The sequence below is a fragment of the Anastrepha obliqua genome, chromosome 2, assembly GCF_027943255.1.
Source record: "Anastrepha obliqua isolate idAnaObli1 chromosome 2, idAnaObli1_1.0, whole genome shotgun sequence".
NCBI lineage: Eukaryota > Metazoa > Arthropoda > Insecta > Diptera > Tephritidae > Anastrepha > Anastrepha obliqua.
In genome coordinates, this window is record NC_072893.1 from 67,126,800 (window position 1) to 67,150,842 (window position 24,043).

The 24,043-nt window shown below is 37.3% G+C and overlaps 1 protein-coding gene across 1 annotated transcript in view; it reads left to right on the forward strand.

Moving 5' to 3' along the window:
- The window catches only part of LOC129239286 (chitin deacetylase 1), a 132,877-nt gene extending 109,171 nt beyond the window's left edge, over positions 1-23,706 (forward strand). Inside the window, exons 7-8 of the mRNA XM_054874678.1 lie at positions 7,282-7,667; positions 23,017-23,706. Coding sequence (XP_054730653.1) covers positions 7,282-7,667; positions 23,017-23,362 — 732 coding nt within the window. The 3' untranslated portion in view covers positions 23,363-23,706. The remainder of the gene's footprint in view (positions 1-7,281; positions 7,668-23,016) is intronic.
- Positions 23,707-24,043: the final 337 nt, after the last annotated feature.

Sequence of the window (24,043 nt, forward strand, 5' to 3'; positions counted from 1 at the left end):
TTTATATTATCGTGGTAAAGCAACCAAGACTTGTTAGCCCATAATCTGACTTGTCCCAATTAATATTCTCTCCTCTAATAGCTCAGTAATTCTTTTTTAACAGTATTTAAAGATGTGATTTTTATAATATATTTATTGGTAGTCGAAAAAGTCTTTTCGTATTTCTAATCAAACTTCAACTCATTTTTTTTATATTTATAATGAGCTTTATTAAACCAAATATGTACCATTTTGGTCGACCACCTTTTGCTATTTTTCTTCTAGAGACATTATTCCATCAGTGTAAAACTTTTGTGGTTTCTCGGCGAAAAACTGCGACAAGTAATTTTCACAGGCTTCTCTTGAAGCCGACTTTCCTCCATTAAGGGAGTTCTGCATTGACCGAAACAAATAGTAGGCCGATGGTGCACGGTCAGGGCTAAATAGTGGATGCATCAAAGCTTCCCAGTCAAGCTCTCCTAGTTTTTGCCGAGTCATCAAAGATGTGTGTGGCCTAGCGTTGTCCTGATGGAAGACGACGCCGTTTCTGCTGATCAGTTCTGGCCGTTTTTTTTCGATTGCTTGCTTCAATCTCATCAGTTGTTGACAGTAAAGTGTAGAATTAATCGTTTGAGCAGGCTGGAGCAGCTCATAGTGGATGATTCCTTTCCAATCCCACCAAACACACAGCATAACCTTTCGAGGCGTCAATCCTGGCTTTGCGACCATTTGTTGAGCTTCACCACCCTTGCAATATGATCTTTTTCGCACATTATTGTCGTATTTGATCCACTTTTCGTCTCCTGTTACCATTCGCTTCAGAAATGGTTCGATTTCATTTCGTTTCAGCAAAGAATCGCAGATGTTAATTCGGTCCATTAAATTTTTCACAGACAATTCATGTGGTACCCAAACATCGAGTTTCTTTTTGTAACCAGCCTTTTTTAAATGGTTCAAAACCGTTTGATGATCAATGTTTAGTGCCTTGGCGATGTCATGGCAGCTTATGTAACGGTCCTGGTCAATCTTTTCCATAATTTCATCGACTTTTTAAACGATAGGTCGACTGGAGCGAGGTGCATCTTTCACATCGAAATTTCCAGAACGGAAGCGAGCGAACCATTGTTGTGCTACACGAACTGATACAGCATCGTCTCCGTAAACTTCACAAATTTCATTGGTGGCTTGCGTGGCATTCTTCCCTTTTCTATACAAAAACTTCAAAATATAGCGAATTTCTTCATTATTTTCACTCATTTTTGAACAGCTATAACTTTTTTTCAACTTCTCCGAATTTAATTTTTTTTCGGTTAAATGAAGCTTAAAATGTCACCTTTCTAACACCATATGATATGACACAATGTGATAGGTAGCAGTGCTAAGCACAGTTGTCTACAACCAAGGCAACCCACTACAAATACAAGTATCTATAAGTATGTATGCACATCGATTCAGCACTCGTCAAGCCTCTATCGGCTCCATCGGTGTGCCCTAATAGCCTGACAAACTGGCCAACATGAAAAAATTATGCTCTCGAACATTATTTTCTAGTAAAATATTCCAATTTCCTTATGCGCACAATATCCATTCACCCTTTTTTTGTGGATTTTTTCACTAGCACTTTTTGTTGTTTTAGCTTTGAACATGCATAGGCTTGTATGTACTTCGAACATTGTTTGAAATGACATGAAATTCAAACTGGAAATGAATATTGAAGATTTTCAAAGTGCATGTGTCTACATAAATGTATGTTTAAGTGTATAAGTATGCATGTGCTTGCATATGTAATAATGCAAATATATTGGTTCACAGCTACTAGTACTAGAATATCCATTGGATTGTGCCACTGGTAGCCCACGGGAGCCCCTCCGTATAACGGGTGAGGCGGATATTAGAAGAAACACAAATGTTTTGTTGTTGCATTAGAGAATTGCATCAAATGGATTTTTAAGTGTTCCGGTAACATTGTTCAACAGTTACTTGTCAACAACTATTTTCACCCAGAAATAGCATTAAGCCGAATGTTATGTTTTATCAAACCTGTGAGGAAATCGAGTAGCGATGAGGCGCAGAGGTATTTTTTAGATAATTTTTAACTGTGCGGAAGCTCTCCATCAATTCGATTAATCGAAAGCATTGTACTAAAAGTTTTCATAAGTTGACAAAAGTATTTGACGAGTAAAGTTTAGTATAACATTTTAAAACCGCTGCAGTTACAAATAAGCCTTTTAAAACTTTCAGCTGTTTTCAGTACTAAGAAAAAATATTTTCATAAAAATTATATCTGGAAAAAGCATAAAAATCCCTATCGTAGGTCACTGAGCATTAACCGGATCCTGAGCCTTAACCGGACCCTGTCCAATAGTCCCTTCTGCTCTCTTCTGCATGGGGAATGAGAGCTGAAATCATATCAGCATCTATAGGGTGGGCCAGGTAAAATTTGCTTTTAGAATCGGCTATAAAAAAAAACTAATCAATATTTTTTCATACTTTTGATTTTATTTTGAAGATTGAACATTGTCATTTATGAATGAAAAATAATATCGTCGAAATGACTGCCACGACTGGCTTTACAGTAGGCCATTTGATCAACCCAATTTTTAAGCACATTTTCGATTGTTTGGGCATCAATCGTCTCTGGATGGTTCGCATAGCATTTGTCCTTAACGGCACCCCACAAAAAATAGTCCAACGGGCTTAAACCGATATGAAAATGAGCTTCATCAGAAAAAATGATTTTTCGGTAAAAATTCTCATCTTCGGTCAAACGATTTTCTGCACATTGAGCGAACCGAAAACGCATTGGATGGTCATTAGGCTTCAGTTCTTGCACCAATTGAACTTTATAAGCCTTCATACAGAGGTCTTTATGCAAAATTCTCCTCAAAGAAGTGCGTGAAATGTTCAATTCTTGAGAACGATGACGGGTTGAGGTTGTTGGATATTCACGCACATTTTCGGCTACAGCAGCAATGTTTTCGGGTGTACGCACTGTAAGAGCACGTTCACGTGTTGTTTTATCCATTAAGGATCTACTTTCACGAACGCGATTAACAAATTGATCCACAAACTGTCTTGTTGGCAAATCTTTTTTTTTGGATTTTGTTTTCAAATTTCTCACAGTTTGAGTAGAAGACTCACCACTTTGGAAATAAGTTTTCAATATTTTCCAATTTTGTTCAAGCGTATAGCGTCCCATTTCGTAAATATCAAACCTTTAAGTAAATTATGAACGTATTTGACATGTCATTTGAGTTACCATTCTCAAAAAAATAGGTGGTTCAAAAAGCAAACGCCTGTATTTCTCAGCTGCATTAATTTGGTGGCGCTAAGTCTACTTAGACATCTTATCTCTCACCTTTGAACTATGCTTGGAGAGCATTCAAGGTTGGATATGAGCTGCCTGAGGATGATGTACTTTTACTGGTCCGAGGTCCCTAGGATCTTTCAGCTAGCCATCTTTGCATAATAATTATTAACATTAATCATAAAAGAAAATCTTCAGAAAGGACTTACAGTTAAGTGTAACTTAAAATATCTGCACAACATAGGGTCTACACAACGATGAGTCTGGTGCTTACGCGGAACCTCTCTCCACATAAGAAAACTTGTAGGAGGGAAGATGATGCAAGGTGATTGGAATTTTAATGCGTCCAAAGTTTCACGCCGATGGCGATAAGACTTTTTAGCATCGTTTAAGACCAAATGGGCATTCATATCGAAAAATCAAAATGATTTCCATTTCAACCTAATTGAATCCTCGTATCTGTTACTCTTACTCCAAGTTGCCATTGTTACCGAGGGGCGACCGCTATTAGAAAAAACTTGTTCTATCATTTTGATGTTTCATGTGCGGGGCATGAGCAGAGCACACGTACTTCCGAAAGGTAGTCACGCATGAAGCCATACGGGTTCAGCGGAGTGGTGAAGACTATAGCCACTCCAAATTTATTAGGAACTTCTAGATTTAGTCCAAGCAGATCCCTTCCTACCCACAAGAACCTCAAGTCCCTTTTGCGAAAGTTGCTGGAAGATGATGAGGGGAAATCGGTGTATATATATGTATATATGTATGTGTTTCCTCAGCTTTCGCGAGGCTAATAAAATTCAAAAGTCTTAGCTTTTACTTTTTAAGTAAGACTGATTAACTAGCAGACTTGGATAGTAGGCGCAAGCGGTATTATCTCGCTAGCAGGCAGTGTTTTCTCATCCATACTTCAAAGTCCATATTCGGTTAAATATCCCTCTTACTTCTTCCCGAGTGCAAAAGAGCCATCTACCATCTAATCCAGCGCAACCATTTCAACGGCATAGAGTAAATGATTTTTGGGAAGTAAGGTGCTTAAGCGTTGGCTTGAATGATGCCTTTATTTGTACTTGAAGGACATATTTCTTCTATTTCCAACTCGAAAAACTTTCAGCACTATCACACCCTTTTAAGCTCACAAACCATTAGTATTTCAATGATTCTGCTTTCCCTACAGGGGTCATGTGGGGCGCATGTTTGTGCATATCTCATGTATGCACACATATCTTTTATGAATGTACACCAAGTAGTTACAAAAAATAAAGCCATTGACAACTTACTGAAAATTTTCATTGATACAAATTGGATATGAGGATGTGCAAATTTGTTCATATTTTCATCGTCCTTCCATACGCACCTCGGTGGAATAGCAGCAAAGAACTTTATTTTGTGTTTGTGGTCAAGCATATTATTTGGGAGTAAGGTGTGTTGGGGTGAATAAGTTTTTTTTTTGATTGGTGAGCAATTTTATCCATTATACCTTTATATATCTGCGTTATCATTTCTGTGCAGCACAAGATGCCGTCTGGCACAGGCAAAGTTTTTAGTGTTTACTGTATGGAATGATATAAACCACGAATACCAGAGGTTTTCTTCCAGGTCTCTCCCGATCTTACCAAGGATTGCTTTATGAGGCATGACGGCTAGTAAACCTATATTAAGCAGTACCACGAACAGGATCCCATGATTGGCATATAAAAATCGATGGATTATATAAAAGTCAATGGGTTAACTTCAACATTTCATTGCCTCTTCGCATGCGGAAGAGGATTGTAGGTAGAGGCTTGTTTTCATTATTAAGAATTTGTTAGGCTTCACGTTTGTCTGGATGCAGCAGATAGGATTGCTGGATATCGAGCTGCAAAATATCAATTTTTTTTAGATGCCTGAAACTTTAGGCATGGCATGGCTATCAAGCCAGTTGCCCAACAGATTTTGGCTCTTGTGCACAGAAAAAAGCAGCTGTGATATCAGCTCCATAGGATGTAGAGGTCATAGATTGAAGTAATTGATAAGCATTATGTAAATACTTTGGAAAATATGAAGTAATAAAATAAAAAAATGGTTATCTCATTAACATAAGTATTGTTTGAAAAACAAAAAAGAATTATGAAGCTCTAAAGATACACCCGTTACTTATATGTATATTTGAACTTATGTAAGATCAGCCTATAACGCGAACATTAAGTTACTCATTTTTATTGGAGAAAGCACCTGCTCTAAAAAATCACCCGTTATTTGCATAAACGTGCATACATATATTTCAATTTAGATACTAAAGATCAGCTTATAAGGCGAGCATTTTATTGGAAATCAAATTCAGTATCTCTAAAAGAGCACCCGTTACTTGTATGTGCTTTAAAACTTAGATACTTCAGATCGACTAAGAAGGTGAAAACTGAGTTATTCCTTTTGTATTAGAAAACATATTATTTAGCTCTAAAAATACACCCATTACTTTTATATTTAAATTTAGATACTAAAGATCAGCTAGTAAGGCGCACATTAGGTTAGTTGTGGCTTATTGGAAAACAAATTCCGTAGCTCTAAAAAACACCCGTTACTTACATATGTATATGGGCATATATTTAAATTTAGATACTACAGATCAGACTATTAGGTGAACATTGAATTATTTGTTCTGAACTGAAAAGTAAATTCAGTAGTTTAAATATAAACACCCGTTATTTTTATATTTAAACTTAGATACTTATAAGGCGGACACTAAATTATTTTTGTTTAATTGGAAAACAAATTCTGTAGCTCAAAAAATGCACCCGTTACTTATATTTTTAAATTAACGAAAACTCAGCTGATAAAGTGAACATTGAGTTATTTGTGTTTTTGTAGTGGAAAACAAGTAATATAGCTATATAAAAGCACCCTTTACTTAATATATATACAAAAATTTGGATTCTACAAATCGGTTTATAAGCCGATTATTAACCCTTTGCGTACGTATGACTACTCTCAGCCACCAAAGCTTTTTTACCATTCCGGTCGTATGTCCACCCTCAGGCACCGCAGCAAGGAACCATAATAATTTTATGCTGTATTTATTTAAAGAATTAATAAATCTTGTTTATCCTTAATAATATTTTATATGTTATGCATCACTGCTCTTTCAATGGAAATTAATTCCGACCAGTACGACACCCAAGTCTAAATTTTATACGGCCGCAAAGGTTTAATACAATTTCTTGTTCGCTACAGGCTCTCGCACCTCGAAACTAAACTCTGAAGGAATTTCATGAAAATAGGAATATTATAAAGCCTTGATTTGCTGAGTACCACATACATATTTACGCCAAATGCTTGCAATTGAATTAAGTTCCATATGCAGTAATTGCAATCAACTTTCCAACTCAGTGCACTGCAATATGCACTTCCCCATGCCAACCTCAACAAAATTAAATAAATAAAATACACTAAACCACAGTACAGTTAGGGGCGAGGGGTGGATTGGTGAGTGGTGAAATCAGTGCCTGCACTTGAAATTGTTGCACTTGAACAGTTTCGAGCATTTTGCCCATACAACCAATTACCTGTAAACAGGGCCATTAAACTGGTAACAACAATAAAAATAACCATAACAGCAACTATACTGCTGTCAAATAACACATTCATATACAAGTATATAAGCAGACAAGTGCACGAGAGCCATTTTCATGTTCATGGTCACATTTATTCTTGTTTCACGCTTGGTGTGCTTGTTTTTCTACTGCATTAACACCCACGTTTAACATTTTTAGTATTATTATATGCAATGTATAACAACTTTTGTCTCTTTTGTTTTAAACACACACAAACTGCACAGCGTCAATGTGTGTGTGTGTGCAAATTCAATTCCATTACAACACACCCTTTTTCAATTTTTACTTCTATTTCTTTTTATTTTCATGACATAACCACAAACTATGTTCGAACATACATCAACAAACACACGCACACACATATCTATGGCTGCATTTGGCGCTTCTATGCTGGCTACACAGGTTATCGAAGACTTCGGCTATATCTATGACAGTTCGATCACAGTGCCACCAGTCAGTGTACCCATCTGGCCATACACGCTCGACTATAAAATCTCACACGAATGCAAGAGTGGCACGTGCCCATCGAAGAGCTTCCCTGGAGTTTGGGAGGTGCCGCTCAACACTCACTATGTCGAAGGTTATGAAGGCGGTCACTGTCCCTATCTGGATCAATGTGTGCTTCACAATTTGGATGAGGATGAGGTATTCGCTTGGCTGCAAGAGGACTTCACACGCTACTATGAACAGAACAAAGCACCCTACATGATGCCATTCCACACGAATTGGTTCCAGACGAAACCACTGGAAAATGGCCTCCATAAATTCCTTGATTGGGCACTTGAATTGTAAGTACCTGGCGATAGTAAATTTTTGTTCATATACTCGTACTTACCAATATTTATTGTATATCATGTATGAGCAGAGAGTAGATTTTATGCTGTTGAAAGTTAATTATATGTTAATGCATTTATTTGCATTATTATTATGTATGTGTGTATATAAATAATATAAGTATATGTAGGCACATGGTTGCGAAGACTCTATTAAATAGGTGACATTTGATTTAAACAGTAGAAATGTCTCAATCGACTGGATATCCAAATATGTGAATAAAAGATTAAAGGTAGAGAGAGGTATGAAAAATGAGCATTTCTGATCACCTTTTCGAAAGTAATTTCATTCATTTTCTAAAGCAATAACAATACAGAGTTATTATACGAGTATAATATCTAAGCGAGATTAATCCTTGACTTCACGCTAACGTGGGAGTCCAACATAGCAGAGGAGGTTAGAACGGCAACAGACACCCTACGTGAATGCGGAGGCGCCATTGACAAAAGATGAAGCCTCACAACCAGATCCATATTTTGGTTATATAACACAAATACTAATAAGGGTAATTCTGTTTTATGGAGTCCCTGTCTGGTGGAACTCGCCGGAGAAAACGAAGCTGGCTATGAAGCTAAAGATAGTTCAAAGATCTGCCTTCATTGGGCATTGAATTAGTTGGCCGCTTCGACCTCTCCGACCACAGCGCTCAACGTAATGCTAAATGTGTACCAGTGGACGTCGCAGACAAAATTGCCGCTGCATGTGCCGCAATCAGATTAAGAGGATTGCGCTGCATGCTCAATACCCACCCTGTTTCGGTGCGGGGGTTGAGCATATTGAGCCTATTCATGGATGGCCCGAATTCATTGAAAGTAGACAAGTTGAAATTAGGCAGGTATCCAGTGTTGTAGGAAATTATTGGGTAGATGTGCAAGCTGGGATGGGTCACGTGGGAAGGTTTTTCCGCGAAATGAGAAGATTGGCAATCTGCTCCTGGAAATGTGGGTTTTGCAATACCTCAGCGATTTGTGGCCAAGCATATCAGCTTACAAAGTTGTGAGGTGCTTCTGGCTACCAGTGGAACGAGGGAACGAGCGCTTGAATACACTTTGTAGGTGCCTTTATAGGGGCAGTGTCCGCTAGATGTGTATGCTATTTGGAGGAGTAGATGGAATCATGTAAAAAACTTCTCTTCAGCTGTCTTGCTCTCACGGCGCTAAGACTTGGGCATCTTGGCGCTCACTTCTTTGCTGCGTAAGCAAATGGAGCAGACTTAATATTAATGATTCTAAAATTATTCGATGCAATAACAGCTAATTGTAGCAGAGGAAGAGGGAGGCCTGCCTTGAGTTGGAAAGATCAAGTGGAGAAAGATCTTGGTGAACCCAACATGCTCCGGTAAGCACGAAAAATAAATAGCGGGTGCGCCAAAATTGCTTAAAGGATTAACTCGCCAATCAAGAATAGGAAGAAGATATTAACCAGCTGATGGATTTCAACAAAACCATGAAGAATATTTTTGGTATTTGGCCAAACTCCTCCTTCTATTTCTGGTGTGCGTCTGGATGTTTTTCTACAAATGGAGATAGCTACAGCTTTATGCCACATTCGAATTGTAAATGTTTTTATAAGGAGCTTCTTTTCATGTCAGGAGCTTTTTTCTGGCGTTTTGCCATTGTCTGCTGAGCGGCGGCCGCTATTACAAAAAAAGTTTTCTATTAATTGTTGTTTCATGACCGGGTTTCCGAACACGGCAGTTATGCACTGGTAGTTACGTACCAGCTCGTTCGGCTACAAGGGCAGTATTCGCATATTCTTTGCTTAGGAATTTATAATTATGACAATTAATGAAATGTTGTAGGCGTTTCAAAATTCAAACTTGTGACTGATCGATCGAAAAACCCATCACTGCAAGGTAACAAATGCCGTCCAAAGCTGGCTTGGTATTTACTCAGATAACTTTGCATTAATGCTACCAAAGTAGAAGCTCCCCAACAAGATTTTTTAAAAACTTTGTACAATCACTACAAAAAACTTCACCGCAGTTTGAGAATCTTCCCTTAAAATATTCCACAATAACCACACCGGATACAGGAAGTCAACAAATACTTTTCACTGCACATTTCACGCTGTATTCTCTCAGTAGAATTAAAAGTATTTTGCAACCAAACAATGCGAAAAGTTTTCTTACTTTCGTTTAGCATTAAAATACTGGTCTTCTCTTTCGTCTGCTCCTTTAATTTTATCAACCGATCATCAATCGGTGTTAATTATTTCATATATACAGATTTACCCAACTCATTGAGTATATAAATGTATGTGTGCGTCTGTGTGTGTGCAGAGAATTTACAATCATTGCCTACTCGTACTGCCCCATTTGTTACATCACTCCATCGCATCAGGTCTCTCCCAATGTTTTTGCACTCGTTCACTTTTCTATCGCTGACCAACAGCGTTTCGCACGTTTTAATGAGAAAAGTTTAACAACATTAAACTTTCATTTTAAAGCAATACAAAAAAATAGTTGATATAAAAAGCATTAACAGAAACGGTGGAAAAACGCAACTAATGTTTTGAAAAAAAAGGAATGTAATGAAATGAAAGCCGAACAACAACAGCAAGCCAGAAAATAAGTGAAAAAATATGCGAACAATTTACCTAACTAAAGAAACGGATGGGCATTACTGTAGGAAGCATGGCTTCAACCGCCGCCATGTTAAAATGGCGCGTGTATTGTTGATCAAACTTCGGTAATGAAGTTACGCTGATAATATCGTGCGCTAACGGCAAAGCTGATGGTACTAAGCATTAGCAGTATTAGGCAGCATTATTGTTTCCACCCAGCACTTGGTATTAGGACTAGCCGTAAATGCCAACTGCCATTTTTTTTTTTGTAATTGTTGCCTCATTTCTAGATATCAACGGCGGAATAGCACGAACCATTCATAGAGGGCATACAGTTCACGGCAAAAAAACGATTATTGATTCTAAAATCTGTCTTAACTTAAATGCCATCAAATACAAGGTTGGACAAAATTAATCATCCCATTTTATTTTTTTAAATAACTTGCTTACTAAAAACACACATGATTTTGAGTGATGGAAATCTTTATTTTGACCTTTACGCGCTCCGTTGCTTGTCGGTTTGTATACTGCAGCTGTCTTTTTCACAAATGTCAAATATGATTGACGTACGATGCCATTGGCAAAAATTATAAACCCTCCGACAGGGTGGCACATAGTAAAAATTAATTTGGAGAAATAAACGCTTGTAACTGGAAGTGTGAAAGACTTATGTTAAAGGTTTGCATGGATTTCAAAGCGTAAGTAGCATAATTATTTTCAATTTTTTTTTTTCAAATATAATAATTGAAATATTTTTGTATATAAATGTTTCAATATATCAGAGATAAATATTTGACTAATGTTTTTAAAAATCTTAAAACTCTATGCAGTTTTACAAACCGTTTTCCCTTTAGTATAATAAAGTGGAATTTGGAAGTGTCTCAAAAATCGCATTGATTTTTGACATTTTTTCACTCGATGTCTTTCTTCCATATAAAAGACTTTCGAATATGCACTCAAATTCTCAAATTTCATTCTGAAAAAAATTAGAAAAATGTGATGATCATTTTTTGAATTTCCTTAAATTTTTGTGAAGGTTTTCAATTTTTCGCAGATCTGATCTTTAACCCAATAATAGCAACTGTAATAAAATGTTGTGCGAAAAAAGTGATATTCTATTTAAATATATGGAATAAGTAGATCACAATCCCAGTTTTCCGTTTGTAATTGCCAACAAATATTAATTTAAAATAATTTTTACTAAAGCGCCTATTTCGAACTTCGAAGGCTCATATCTCGAAATCGAGGGCAAACTTCGAAAAGCGGAGAAATAACTTTTTATTTTACTTATGATTCAAACTATAAAAAAAATTGGTTTGGTTCAATACCCAGAAAAAAGTTGATTTTGCCGTATAGTGTAATAAGTGACTCATTTTTCTATGACACAGGAGTCAATAATAGGCCATGATTACAAATAATGATTAAAAATAACCATAATTATATGCTTTTGACACAAAAACCGAAATGATAAGAAAACCAAAATACTTTTTCAATTTAAATAAATGTTTCAATGAATGTAATTACAATACAGAATTATAATAAAGCACAAAATTACAGACCAATTTTAAAGATCTGGTCAGCATCTAAATTTTTTAAAAATATTCACGAAGGAAATATGTATTTTACAACTAAAAATATCATATCACCATATTAGTCCGGTTTCATTAGACTGTGTTCAGAGAAGCTTTTGTTGCTTCAACTATGCGAGTTCTCTTTTGGTATTGTTCATGTCGTTCAACAGGGCTACAGCCAACAACAACATTCAGCAGTATGAAAACACAAAGTGAGTTGCTCGAGAACGAGCAACTTAGTGCCTCTCCCCTTCCTCCTATTCCCCTATTCCACAAGTTACGTGTTACTTGAACAATACTTTCTCTATGCGAACGCTGCCTTACAGGTGGGTCCACAGTTATGTTAACTTTTCAAAAGCGTTCGATAAAGTGGCGCTTAAAATTTTATTAGATAATCTTTCATAACTGGGTTTACATTCAGTTTTTTCTTAGTTGGCTGTGATCTAGCTTAAAAAATATCAATTCTTAAGTAATGTCAATTCTACCCAATATGTGGGCATCCATTTATTCTGAAGCAAGCTCTGAACCAGGTCCGTCCACGTCTCGCAAGCTAACAGTAAATGGTCCCACTTGTGAGATAACGAGCAAGTCTAGATCGGTCTTCCATTAGTACACTGGTTGGTATCATCAGCGGGCACCGCTTACTGCAAACGCATTGGAAACGTATGTAGTTCCCCTCAAATAACTTCCGTAGTAGTTGCTGAAATGGATGAGGAACAAGAAGGAGGTGGAGAGTGTTGTCAACTTGTCCTGGCAAAAAAAAACAGCGAGAACTTAGTTGCGAACCCAATACATATCATTTTTAAAAATACTAGCTCTGCAGTGTGACGTTTTAGTACCTTTCTGATCCTTTCCCTATAAATGCCAGTTATAAAAGGAAATAGAATCCAAATTCTTTAAGTAGCTTTTGGACTTACGTACGTACAAATATTTGCTGTGCCTTTTTTTAATCACAGATTCCATTCCAATTTTTCAAATCGTTTAGAATTTTCATCCTTTAATTTTTTCTACCTTTCCAATATTTCAACAGCTTCTTAGAATTTAAAGTTGCAAAAAGTTGTTATCGCCAAGCCAACGGTCAAAGAAATAGCCAGAGACTGCTGATAATTGAATCACCTCCGTGGAAAGTTATAGTTTCTGAAACAGTTTTTATACCAAGTCTTATCCAATTAGGTGCTTAAGAGTGGACGCATGTAAATATTCACACATACAACATACAGACATAGATATGTGTGTTGCTATTGTAAATAAAAAAAAAATTGGCTACTCTTTTCTCACACATCCACATACACCTCGGCGGGTACACATAAAAGGATTCATCCAAATATATTTGTGCTACACATAAACGGAAAGGACATAGTAAAAGTTTTGCCAATTATGGCGAACAGTAACAAACTCGACGACTCGTCGAAGCGACAATTCGATTGTGACAAATTGCAAAACTGTGACATTTGGCTTGTTTATGTAGTTGTTGTAGTTATTTTATTGTTATTTTCCTTGCAATGCTTTTATCGCGAGGTGACATCAATAACAATAACGGAGTGTGGGTGGGGAAGTATACAAAGATTGAACAAAAAGTGTAAAAGTCTATAAATGGAGACATGCAAAAAAACCAAAAAAAACGAAAGAAACAAAATGGAAAGGTGCTCGAGCCAACCGGTGGGAGAATACAACGCAAAAGAAGAAGAAGAAGCAAAGTCGAAATAAAATTTTATGTGTCAATGACATTTGTGTGTCGTAAACAAATTAAATGCTTGTCAACAACAATTTTCCCAACTTTGCTACGTAGGCAATACGGCAACACAAAAACTTTTGGCTTTTGCGCTCTCGTCTCTCGTCTCTTGTTACAGTTTGTTACAGTTGCTACTTTGTACTTACAGCTGTTCGTGAGGTGTCACTAACAAGAAGTAAGTGTGTGTGTGTAGGTGTGTTTGTGTGAGGCGCATGTATGCACAAGCGGTTGTATCGTTTTTCGATGGCGATTGTTGGTCGAAGTTCGATATTTTGACAGCAGTTCTAGAGCGGCAGCTCAAACATCTCCCTTTGCTGCATCCAACCCATGCACAATTGCCACACATACATGTATATGTAAGTGTATATGTGTGCACCCAACTACAGAAAAAGTTATTTGAGGGCACTTGGATAAACCGCAATAAGCTTTCTTTCAAGCATTTTCATATAACTACGTATTTCTCTTTGAATTGAATTTGTCGTTGCAAAAGGTATTGACAAAGTTCTGAAGTATTTCTCACTTAGTTAAAAGATCTTTCGGTTATATAACTTTGTTACTTATTTTAAATGAGCTTAACAAAAAATTACTGGGGAATTATGTCATTGATTTTTGTAGTGCGATAAAAGTGTTGATTGAAGATAATAGCAAAAGTTTTGCAGCATGGGACTGCATCGAAAGTTAAAGTTGCAGTGCCTTCAGGAAGTGCTATTCAGGAAACTGTTTTTTCAACATTAAGGAAACCAGAGATTATCAGTGAATATTGAAAAAGCTTACGAGTTTCTTAGCTGCAGCGGTGCACTTCTTTCACGGAATAAAAATAGGTACATTCCGGTCCCTTTGATTAGAGGTACGCATTTTTATCGACACAAACGGACAGAATGTACAGAAGATTGTACTTTGCTCGAAAATAAATCAAAATATTTTCGATCTAACGGCATTTCGCAGCAGTAAAACTTCAGCAGTTGTGCTTAATTTATTGGTTGACTTGAATAGAGACACTCAGTTTGCCCACATTATTTGTGCATTAAAACAGTGAAAAGGGATAGGATTTCTTAAGCCTTCATTTGTTTGGGAAATGGGAAATCAGAAAGTTTTAACAGATTGCGAAAAAGGACAAACCGAGGTTGATCGAAGTCCAAACGTAAGAATTACAAAGGCAGACCAGCGATAGCTTTGACACCGAAGGAAATCCACAAAATTATTAGTTAATTTCCTGCATGTTTATTTTCGAGCAAAGTACAGTCTTCACTTGAATTATCAGAAAACCTTGTGCTACTAGACTAAATACGGTTGACCATTATCTCCCATAAAACTTATTGCCCCTAATCAAATGAAGTAGAGGGATGATATGTATTCTGTAAGTTCATAAATTTTAGAGTCTTATGCAAGTTATCGATATTTACCAAGCTAAAACCGAAATCATTCGGATCAACTCCTCCAAATATTCTCCAGCACATGCAAGTGTAGATACCCACTTGTAGCTTTACTTCTAAGTCACTAGTACCACCCGAAGCGGCCGAATAAGTTGGATTCGAAACCACCTGTGGCACGAAGCATCAAATGATAGGAATAGCAAAAATGCGTTCGTAAGTCTTTATTTTCCACGAATGATAAATTACAAGGTTTGGCCATCCGAAGCAAAATTGTGAGAGTAACTTTGGCTGCCACGGCAACAGGAATTCGGCAGCAAAATTCTGCGCGCTCATTTCACATGTATTCCTGCGCTCCCCCAATTAGTCATTGTTTAGACAGCAACGCGTAATATGAGTAGAGGCTTCGTTCATTTTTTGTTATAACAGCAACACAATCTCAATCCCAAATGACGTGAACAACTTACTTGATTCCTTCAAATTCGGTGAAAGCCAGTTAACAGTCGCATGTTGGCTACACCTTCTGAATTCTTTTCACTATGTTTGTTTTCAACGGCTATGTCAGCTGCATGAAGAGGAACTGAGCTCACCAAGCTAGATATCAGAAACCTTTTGTCACTTCTGCAGCCGCCGTCGGATATATTCTCGATGTCGAACTAATTCTTTTCGATGCCTTTTATGTAGCATATTCCGCGTTTTATCGAAAGTTTATATAATATTTTAGTTTATATAGGTTAATTATAATTTAGCAAAAAAAGTCAATACCCGTTTCAAAAGATGCTTGCAATTTTATTTTTTTTTTATTAAAAATTACTTTTCACATCAACAAACCCACATATTTGGACATAAATGTAGGCAAACATTTCATTTTGGCAAGCCGCAAGCTAATACGACTAAAAAAAACACATCTGAAGTTTTATTCAATTCACTTTCAATAGATTCGCCTGCCGTTTTGTCCGTAAACTTCAAGTTTTAAATGTTCCCTAATTTGTCTCAAGTTTCTCTAAATTTTACTAGAAAATATAAATACTCTCATAACACTGCTTAACAATTAATCTCTATAATAAAATTTAACGGCGAATATTTCTGTAGAATACTTTAACCCAATATTTCTTACCTGTGTGAGACTTTGTGAGACTTATTTATATTAAAAAAAAAAAATAAGTGAAAAGTTTGAGTTTGTAGGGTGGATATAAGATTTCAATATTCCACAAAAATATTCCACGCAGAATTTCAGTAGAGGCTGCTGTGCAATGGTACATTTCACGTCTGAGACACGTCATGTTTGTTTGCTCTCGGAGCGGTAGACGTGTTTTGTTTTCATTAATTTATTTTTATTTTATTTCTAATTACGTCTTAATACTACATATGCCACTAACATTTCAGAAATAAATGAATTCTTACGTGAAATGTACTGCTATTACATACTACTCCAAGCAACCCAAAAATATTTTCTCAAATAAATCCGCACCCAAGGTGTTAAACAAATTTATTGAGCATATTAATCTCGATACGAAGCATCGCATTAGCAGCGAATACTCGCTGCAAACTTTAGTTCCTTTTGGAGCTGAGTATAAGTATATACTTTCCTCATTAATCCTCACTTAGCTTCAAATTTACATACATAAAATATAATTCTAAGTGAAATCATTTTAAGCAGAAAAGTAAGCAAAACTCAATAGGTGTAAGTCAATTAAATGCTACACGCAAAATCTTGAAACTGAAAAGAAAACGGTAGCCAAACCAATTGTCAGCAGTGAATCCTATACTGCACAACGATAGAACAACGCGTTAAAATTGTTGAAACTTCATATGGAAATGGTCGATCTTCAATAAACACAAATTCTTGACTTTTTTCATGGAAATAATCGTTTGAATGAGTCGAAATTTCAAAGGCTGGTGAAAAAATTTCAAGAAACTGGTTCTGTCGAGGATAGACCAAAAACTGGCAGACCAAAAACTGGAGTTCTGTTGAGAATATTGCTGCTGTGGCGCAAAGTGTTACTGAACAGCCTTCAAAATCAATATCTCCACATTCTCAACAATTAGGCATTATTGAATTGACTGTTACTGTTAAGTTATGTCATTTTTTACATTTAATTGTTACGACTCGTAAGGGGTGCCTTTTATATGTCGGGATTTGGCAACACTGGTGTTGCAATCTGGCAACTGACAGCTGTATCGCAAAGTTTGACATTTTTTGACTTTTACGTACTCAGAACGTTTTGAAATACCAGCGCTATTTGTGTTGTTTACAGTAACTTAAAAGACTCATCTCGGTCCAAAAATGGAATTAAATCGTGAACATTTTCGTGCGATTTATTTTTTACAACTTTCGACGTGGATTAACTCAGCAACATTGCATGGATGAACTTAATTCATTTTTTGGCGATGAAGCTCCATCAAGGACCAGTGTTTATCGATGGTATGGTGAATTCAATCGTGGTCGTAGTTCACTCCAAGACGAATTTCGTGAAGGTCGTCCAAAATCAGTTGTTGTTCCGAAAACCATTGATGCTGTGCGCGAACTGATATTACAAGATCATCATGTGACCTATCGTGCGATTGAGACAATCTTAGGCATTAGTGGGACCAGCATACATTCAATATTGCATAAACATTTGACTGTCAAAAAAAATTTGTTCGCGTTGGATCCCACACAATTTGTCAATCGCTCAAAAAAAGGCTCGTGTCGATTGGTCGAAGGAAATGCTCAAAAAATACGATCGCGGGGCTTCGAAACACGTCTATGACATCGTGACAGGTGATGAATCATGGATTTACGCGTATAAGCCCGAAAGTAAACAGCAGTCGAATGTATGGGGTTTCAAGATGAGCCAAATCCAACAAAAGTTGTTCGCGCACGAAGCATTTCCAAGCAAATGGTCACCTGTTTTTTTCGGAAAAACTGGACATGTCGCAACCGTACCACTAGAACAACGCAGAACAGTAAATTCTGAGTGGTACACAACCATTTGTTTGCAGTTGTCTTCCAAGAAATTAAGAAAACCAATCGCCAAAGACGGATCACTCTTCACCGGGACAATGCGAGCTCTCACACATCGGCTCAAACAACCGCATGTTTGAGCACCCAAAACATCGAATTAATGGGTCATCCGCCTTATAGTCCTGACTTGGCACCGAATGACTTCTTTTTATTCCCGTACGTAAAAAACAAACTGAGAGGTCAACGTTTTTCGACACCTGAAGAAGCGGTTGCGGCATTCAGAATGCATGTTTTGGAGGTACCTTGTGCTTCGACAATTGGTTCAAACGAATGCAAAAGTGTATAGATCTTCATGGAGAATATTTTGAAAAACAATAAAGTGATTTTCGATGATTAAAATTTGTTTTTGTTCTCTAATCCCGACATATAAAAGGCACCCCTCGTATTAATATAATTATAAATGGACATTTGTGCACGGCGACCTGAAACGATTTATGGTGCAGCTATGTAGACTATTCATACAGCTTAGGCTAATAATAATTCTTAAAATTGCTGTAGGCTTAATTGTTGGAGTTGGAGTTTTCGATCTATAACCCCCCTTCGTATGTAATTTACTCTGCGTCGTGCTACTGGTGGGCAGTCACATAGAACATTTTCTGTTGTTTCTTGTGCCTCTTCAAGAATCATTTTCTACCGCACCTGTCTTTTTCATGTTCCAATTAAGTTGTCCTGTTAATAGTTCAGTGTAAAGTTTTATGTCATTTCTACTGAGGTAAAGGATTGCCTCTACCTTTATACGCTCTGGATCAACGAGTATTTTTGATTGCCGCATGCCCGTTTGGGCTCTCCTGTACTCGATTGAGCCTCATTGTTCCCGCTCACGTAGAAAGGCACTTTTGAAGCTGTTATTTACGCGTATACCTGTATACTCCCACATCCTTTTTCTCTAAAGTGTCCGCAATTTCATTCCCTTCGAGCCCCTCATTTCCCGGTACCCACATCAGAGTAACAAAGTTGCTTGATGCTAGAATTTCGAGGATTTTAAAACATTCCCAGATCAACCCTGATTGGAATGAGAAGCTATCTAGCGATTTAAGAGCTACTTGACAGTCAGAGAGAATGTTGATATTGGCACCACGCGTGTCTCGACGAAGACATTATCTAGCACATAACTCTAAAGCGTGGACCTAAGCCAGAAAAATGGAAGTCGTTTTTCCCATTGCAATTGCCTTCTTGAAGTGTGATCCGACAATTCCAGCCCTGACACAGCCGTCATCCATCTTGAACCCATCAGTAAATCAGACCTGCGCGTCGTGTTTGAAATATATTTCATTATTTCTCGACGCTGAGTGATCTCAGATGACCACCTTGAAATTTGTGCAGAATTCTAGTTTTCTTTCCATCTTGGCATAGACCGTTAGGCACGGAGAGTTCAAGATTGAACCCAGATTTCTTACATGCCCTGTGAGATTGCTTTCTTTAAGATGAAATAGATTAGCAAACCTTAGGACTGCACTAGCTGCCGACCGTTTAAAATGAACAATTATTTGGAAGACCCTTTAATTTAGCAGAAAAAATTCAATATGAATCTGCTGTGTAGAAGAGGAAGTCAATGCATTACACGCTCAGATTAAAGTAGCGCCATTTGCGAGTCGAATGGGAATAAAATAGAAAGGACAAATTACATTCTCGGCCCATCGACAGACTACTCCGGCTTATTAAAGAAATATGGAAGTACTTTGCGCGATAGTTAATCATCATTTGATCTAGCCTTACACAATTTTAAACCTTCAAATGCAATGAGAAACTAGTCTAAGTAACATTCAGCTAAAGAGGTAAACCTTTTATAATTACCCTCCGAGGGAAAAAATGCCAGCAAGTGTTATTCAATACCTGTGTCAACTCCAAGCACTTAACCACCATTGGACTAAAAAAATTGTCCCATTAACATAGTCGGTTTCCGTTGCTTACACCAGCCTGTAGACGGCATCCGGCTTGCTTACCAACGTTAAGGCTTCCCTGCATTTTCCATATTTTCTAAAACTTCTCAGAATTTTTTATTTAATTTTTTTTTCTGTTTTTGTATTTTTTCTTTTGTTTTGTGTCGACATTCCCTGTAATTAACATGGTAGTGGAGGACAAAAACACGGAATCACTATGCACACTCGTACATAACTAAGTATACTTCAATTTCCCCTTCAAAGTTAGTTTTAAATTCATCAGCGCCATCAGCAGCCATTTTGACGACGGTTTATGTGGCGAAGGTAGAGGGCAGGTGAAGGGAGCGTCTGGTCTAACTTTTGTATGTTTGGTTTAAAACTTTTGGTATTTTTAATTAGTGCCAATATTAGCAGCAAAGTAAGAGGGTGGCGATGTGAAATTGATTCTCTACGGTATAACGGTGCGTATGAGTAACTATTAGCTGTTGGCCATTGAAAAGTACGTACGTATCAATACAAGCAGATCACACGTATTTATATGTTTAGCTAACTTCATTACATTTTTTTTACTTGGCTTTTTCTTTCACCTCTAGCTGTTTGATTGGTGTGATACAGAGTTGAATTTAAATTGAATTCAACGAAGTTTGTTGTTTGACACCTGTAAGTTGGTCCGGTGCGCTTAACACTTCGCCCCATTTCTCTGACATTGTGCTGATCTTTCAGAATGTTTGTGGCAATTTTGTTGCCATATCATTTGGACGTATCTACACATCGAAATTCTTGGGATATTTTCTACAATTTTTGCTAACAGAAAGCAGAGAGCACAGAAAGTCTATACCACGAAAGACGCTCCACCTACACCCTTGTATCAATATCCATTTTAATTATAGTCAAACTTTCCTCGTAAGGTGACTTATATTACTACTGAAAGACAGTCCATCAAAAATCGCACCTACTTGGCTCTGCCCACCCTTTATGCGTTTTCGAGCGCTGCTGATAAGCCACACATGTGGGACCTGAGGCATGCCAGCCATATTCATTACATGTTCGTTCAAGAGTCTATCACTTATTGGAATATCTTCTATTTGCGCAAATATAACTTTTTTCGTATTTCGGCATTCACTATTTTCCAACTTTGTTCCAAGGTAATTTTGATATGGTCTATATATTCACTATGAATGAGTAAATAGGGTATGCATCCGATTTGGTTTCGTGGTTTTTCGATCAGGAGACAGATACGGACTGCAGACTACCATGTTTTGAGTCCTGGCGAAGTCGATCAGCCTCTGTTCAATACCGGATATTTCGTTGTGCAGGCTGAATGTGGAAACAGCGCTCATAAGAACGGTATAAAAACTCTTAGAAGGAATCTCTGCCCGCATCCTCCTTCTCCACTGTCGGGGTTGAGCGCGAATGAGCGAAAGGCTGAAGAATCTCGCTTTGGTGCGCATTACTGCGAGACGCTCGTCCAGCGGAGTGAACGTACGTTTGTACTTGGCGACGAAGTCTCTCTTGTGTACCATAAATAAAAACTTTGCAAAAGCCTGAAAAGACGATTGCGATAGGATTTCTAAACCAGGCTCTCAGAATTTCTATGGCAGGCGATGTATTGATGAGCATGGAGGTTTTTGATTTATCGCCTGCTTCAATTACAGTACTAGTAAAATTCAGTGCTTGGCCTGGTGGCAGTTGTTCATAAAATATTCGCTCCCAACCTCACCGAACACACAGCAAAACCTTTTTTCCCACTAATGCAAACTATATGTACAAAGAAGGATCCAAAAAGGAAGATGGTGGGATAAAGATATGGCTTTTGGACAGTTACGTCATATGAATTACTGATTTAGGATTGATGGGAAAGGTCTTTCAATCGGAACACTTTGTAATACTTAAAGTAGCAGACTGGGTAATTACCGAAAGATGACGAGAACTTTAAAAAAGAGTCTGCAGTGACAGCCAGCAGCTCTAAAGGTCTTAAGAAATCACTGGAAACTCTTCAAATAGTACGAGAATGCAAGTTGGAGCTGAGGTATGTTGCAAGGTAGGATAGGCTTCAAGTTATGTGGGTGCGGGGGCACTCTGATATTCAAGGCAACGAACTGGCTAATGCATTGGCGAACTGTGGTTCTTTGCAGCGTCCAATTGCGCCAGACCCAATTTAGATTCAAGCATAGCGAGAACTGTCGAGTGCACTAAGGCTTTCATAAATGAAGCTCTGATACTGCCAAACTACCAAGTGTTGGGTTTAAAAGCCCGCCACGGGATAGCAAAATTCTTTCTCAGACAGAAAAGGAGTTAGCCGTGAGCTCTGATAGGTTTAATGACCGGATACAACCCATGGCGACGGCCAAAGGCATCATCCACGATCCACTGAGTATTTTGTTTAGAGAATGAAGTTAACACAGAGTATTTTCTCTGCTGCTGCGCGACTTTTGCTACACTTAGATGGCACATTTTTCGATCGAATGTAATAAGAATGGACGAGCTACATTAATTTTTCCCTCAATAAACCACTAAGATCCTTAAAAATAAATTTGAAAAGTTTGCAGAATTCAAGTGCTCACCTATCTTTCCTTATCCTTTAAATCCTTCCTCTTGGCTTTAAGTGCAATGGCCATAATTGCCTGAATGCTTGGAAAAATTTCCGGTCTAATTGAAAAGCGTGAAGTTTTCGACATTTTTTTTCAAAAATTTTGTAGCTTGGATTTGTATGGATTTTGTGGAAGAAGGATATATATTTTCAAGAGAAAATTATTAAAATTTAGTGAGAAATGAATTAGTTATTGAAACTTATATTTATATTCTTTATTATACTTTTTACTATTTATATAAGTACACCCTCGTATATATGTATGTATTTTCACGCTGAGAAGTTTTGCTTTTCCCAATTTTCCTTACCAATTTTGTTACAACAAAGTATTCAATTAAAATGTATTTATTTATTTCATAGCATCTGCCGTGCATGCAAGTATTTGCTTTATTCCAGTAATATTTTTTTATATTTAGCTTAAGTGCCCACTCCTTTAGCTTCCCATCCCCCCTTCCTCATTTTGTGTTATTTTAGTTTCTACTCTGACAGACTAACTTCTAACTGACCACACAACTTTTTATTATATTTGCGAAACTACCCTCTAATTGACACACCCTTTTTTTTCTCTCTCTCTCACTTTCACTGCAGACCCGACGTCTACATTCTAACCATCACTCAAATGCTGCAATACATGACCGATCCGAAAGAGTTACGTGACGTCAACACCATCGAAGCATGGAAATGCGACAAAAGCGTCGCTGTTGCACCAAAACCATGCAACATTTGGAATACCTGTGCGCTGCCCTTCAAAATACCCGAACAGAATCTAACGGACACACGCTACATGGAGACTTGCCGCGAATGCCCCAATGTCTATCCATGGTTGGGTGATGCTGGCGGCACTGGCATATCAGGACGTGACAATTACATTTTCTCTGGACCGGCGAACGCTGACGAGGAGAGCGAAGATGCGGCCAGCGATGATGAAAAGTAAGAGCAACAACAGTGCGGAGTACCAGTGCAAGATGAAGTTGAAAAGGTGCGCTAAGCTAATATAAGCTAAAAAGTTTGATGGGTCAGGTGACAAGTGTCAACCGACAGCTGCTGTCAACTGTCAACTGCCAACTAAGTGTGAAGTGCCTTGTGTTTACTTTTTCAGTTTTACGTTAACTTTTGTTGTCTTCTATAGATATTTTCGTTAATTTTGTTTATTTTGCAGCCATTTATAGAATGTGCCAATTAATGCTTACAACTTTGTTTTTGTATCATTGTTATTTTTCTCGTTCATATGTTTCGATACCGTAGTAAATTTTTTGTATTTTTTATATCTCTTTTTTGCTCAAATTATTTTAAATTACACAGTGCTTTTCAATCTTTTTCAGTCTATTTACTTGTTTTAGTTTTTAAGTCATGAAATCGTGTCAATCGTAGGCATTAAGCAAATATAAATAAAATGAATTTCTTTTTATAAATAAAAACAAAAAAAGACTATGTTTTAATGAAACGAAATGATCTACGCAATTATAAAGTGTAAGTGGTTTTTAGCGTCCTAAGCGTTTTATACCCACAGGTCGCTGCTCACCTCATTAACTTTGCAATTATGCAATAACGCATCATATTTCAAGCACTAACTACAACAACAAAGGAAATTTAATAGCCGCAGAAAATCTAGTAA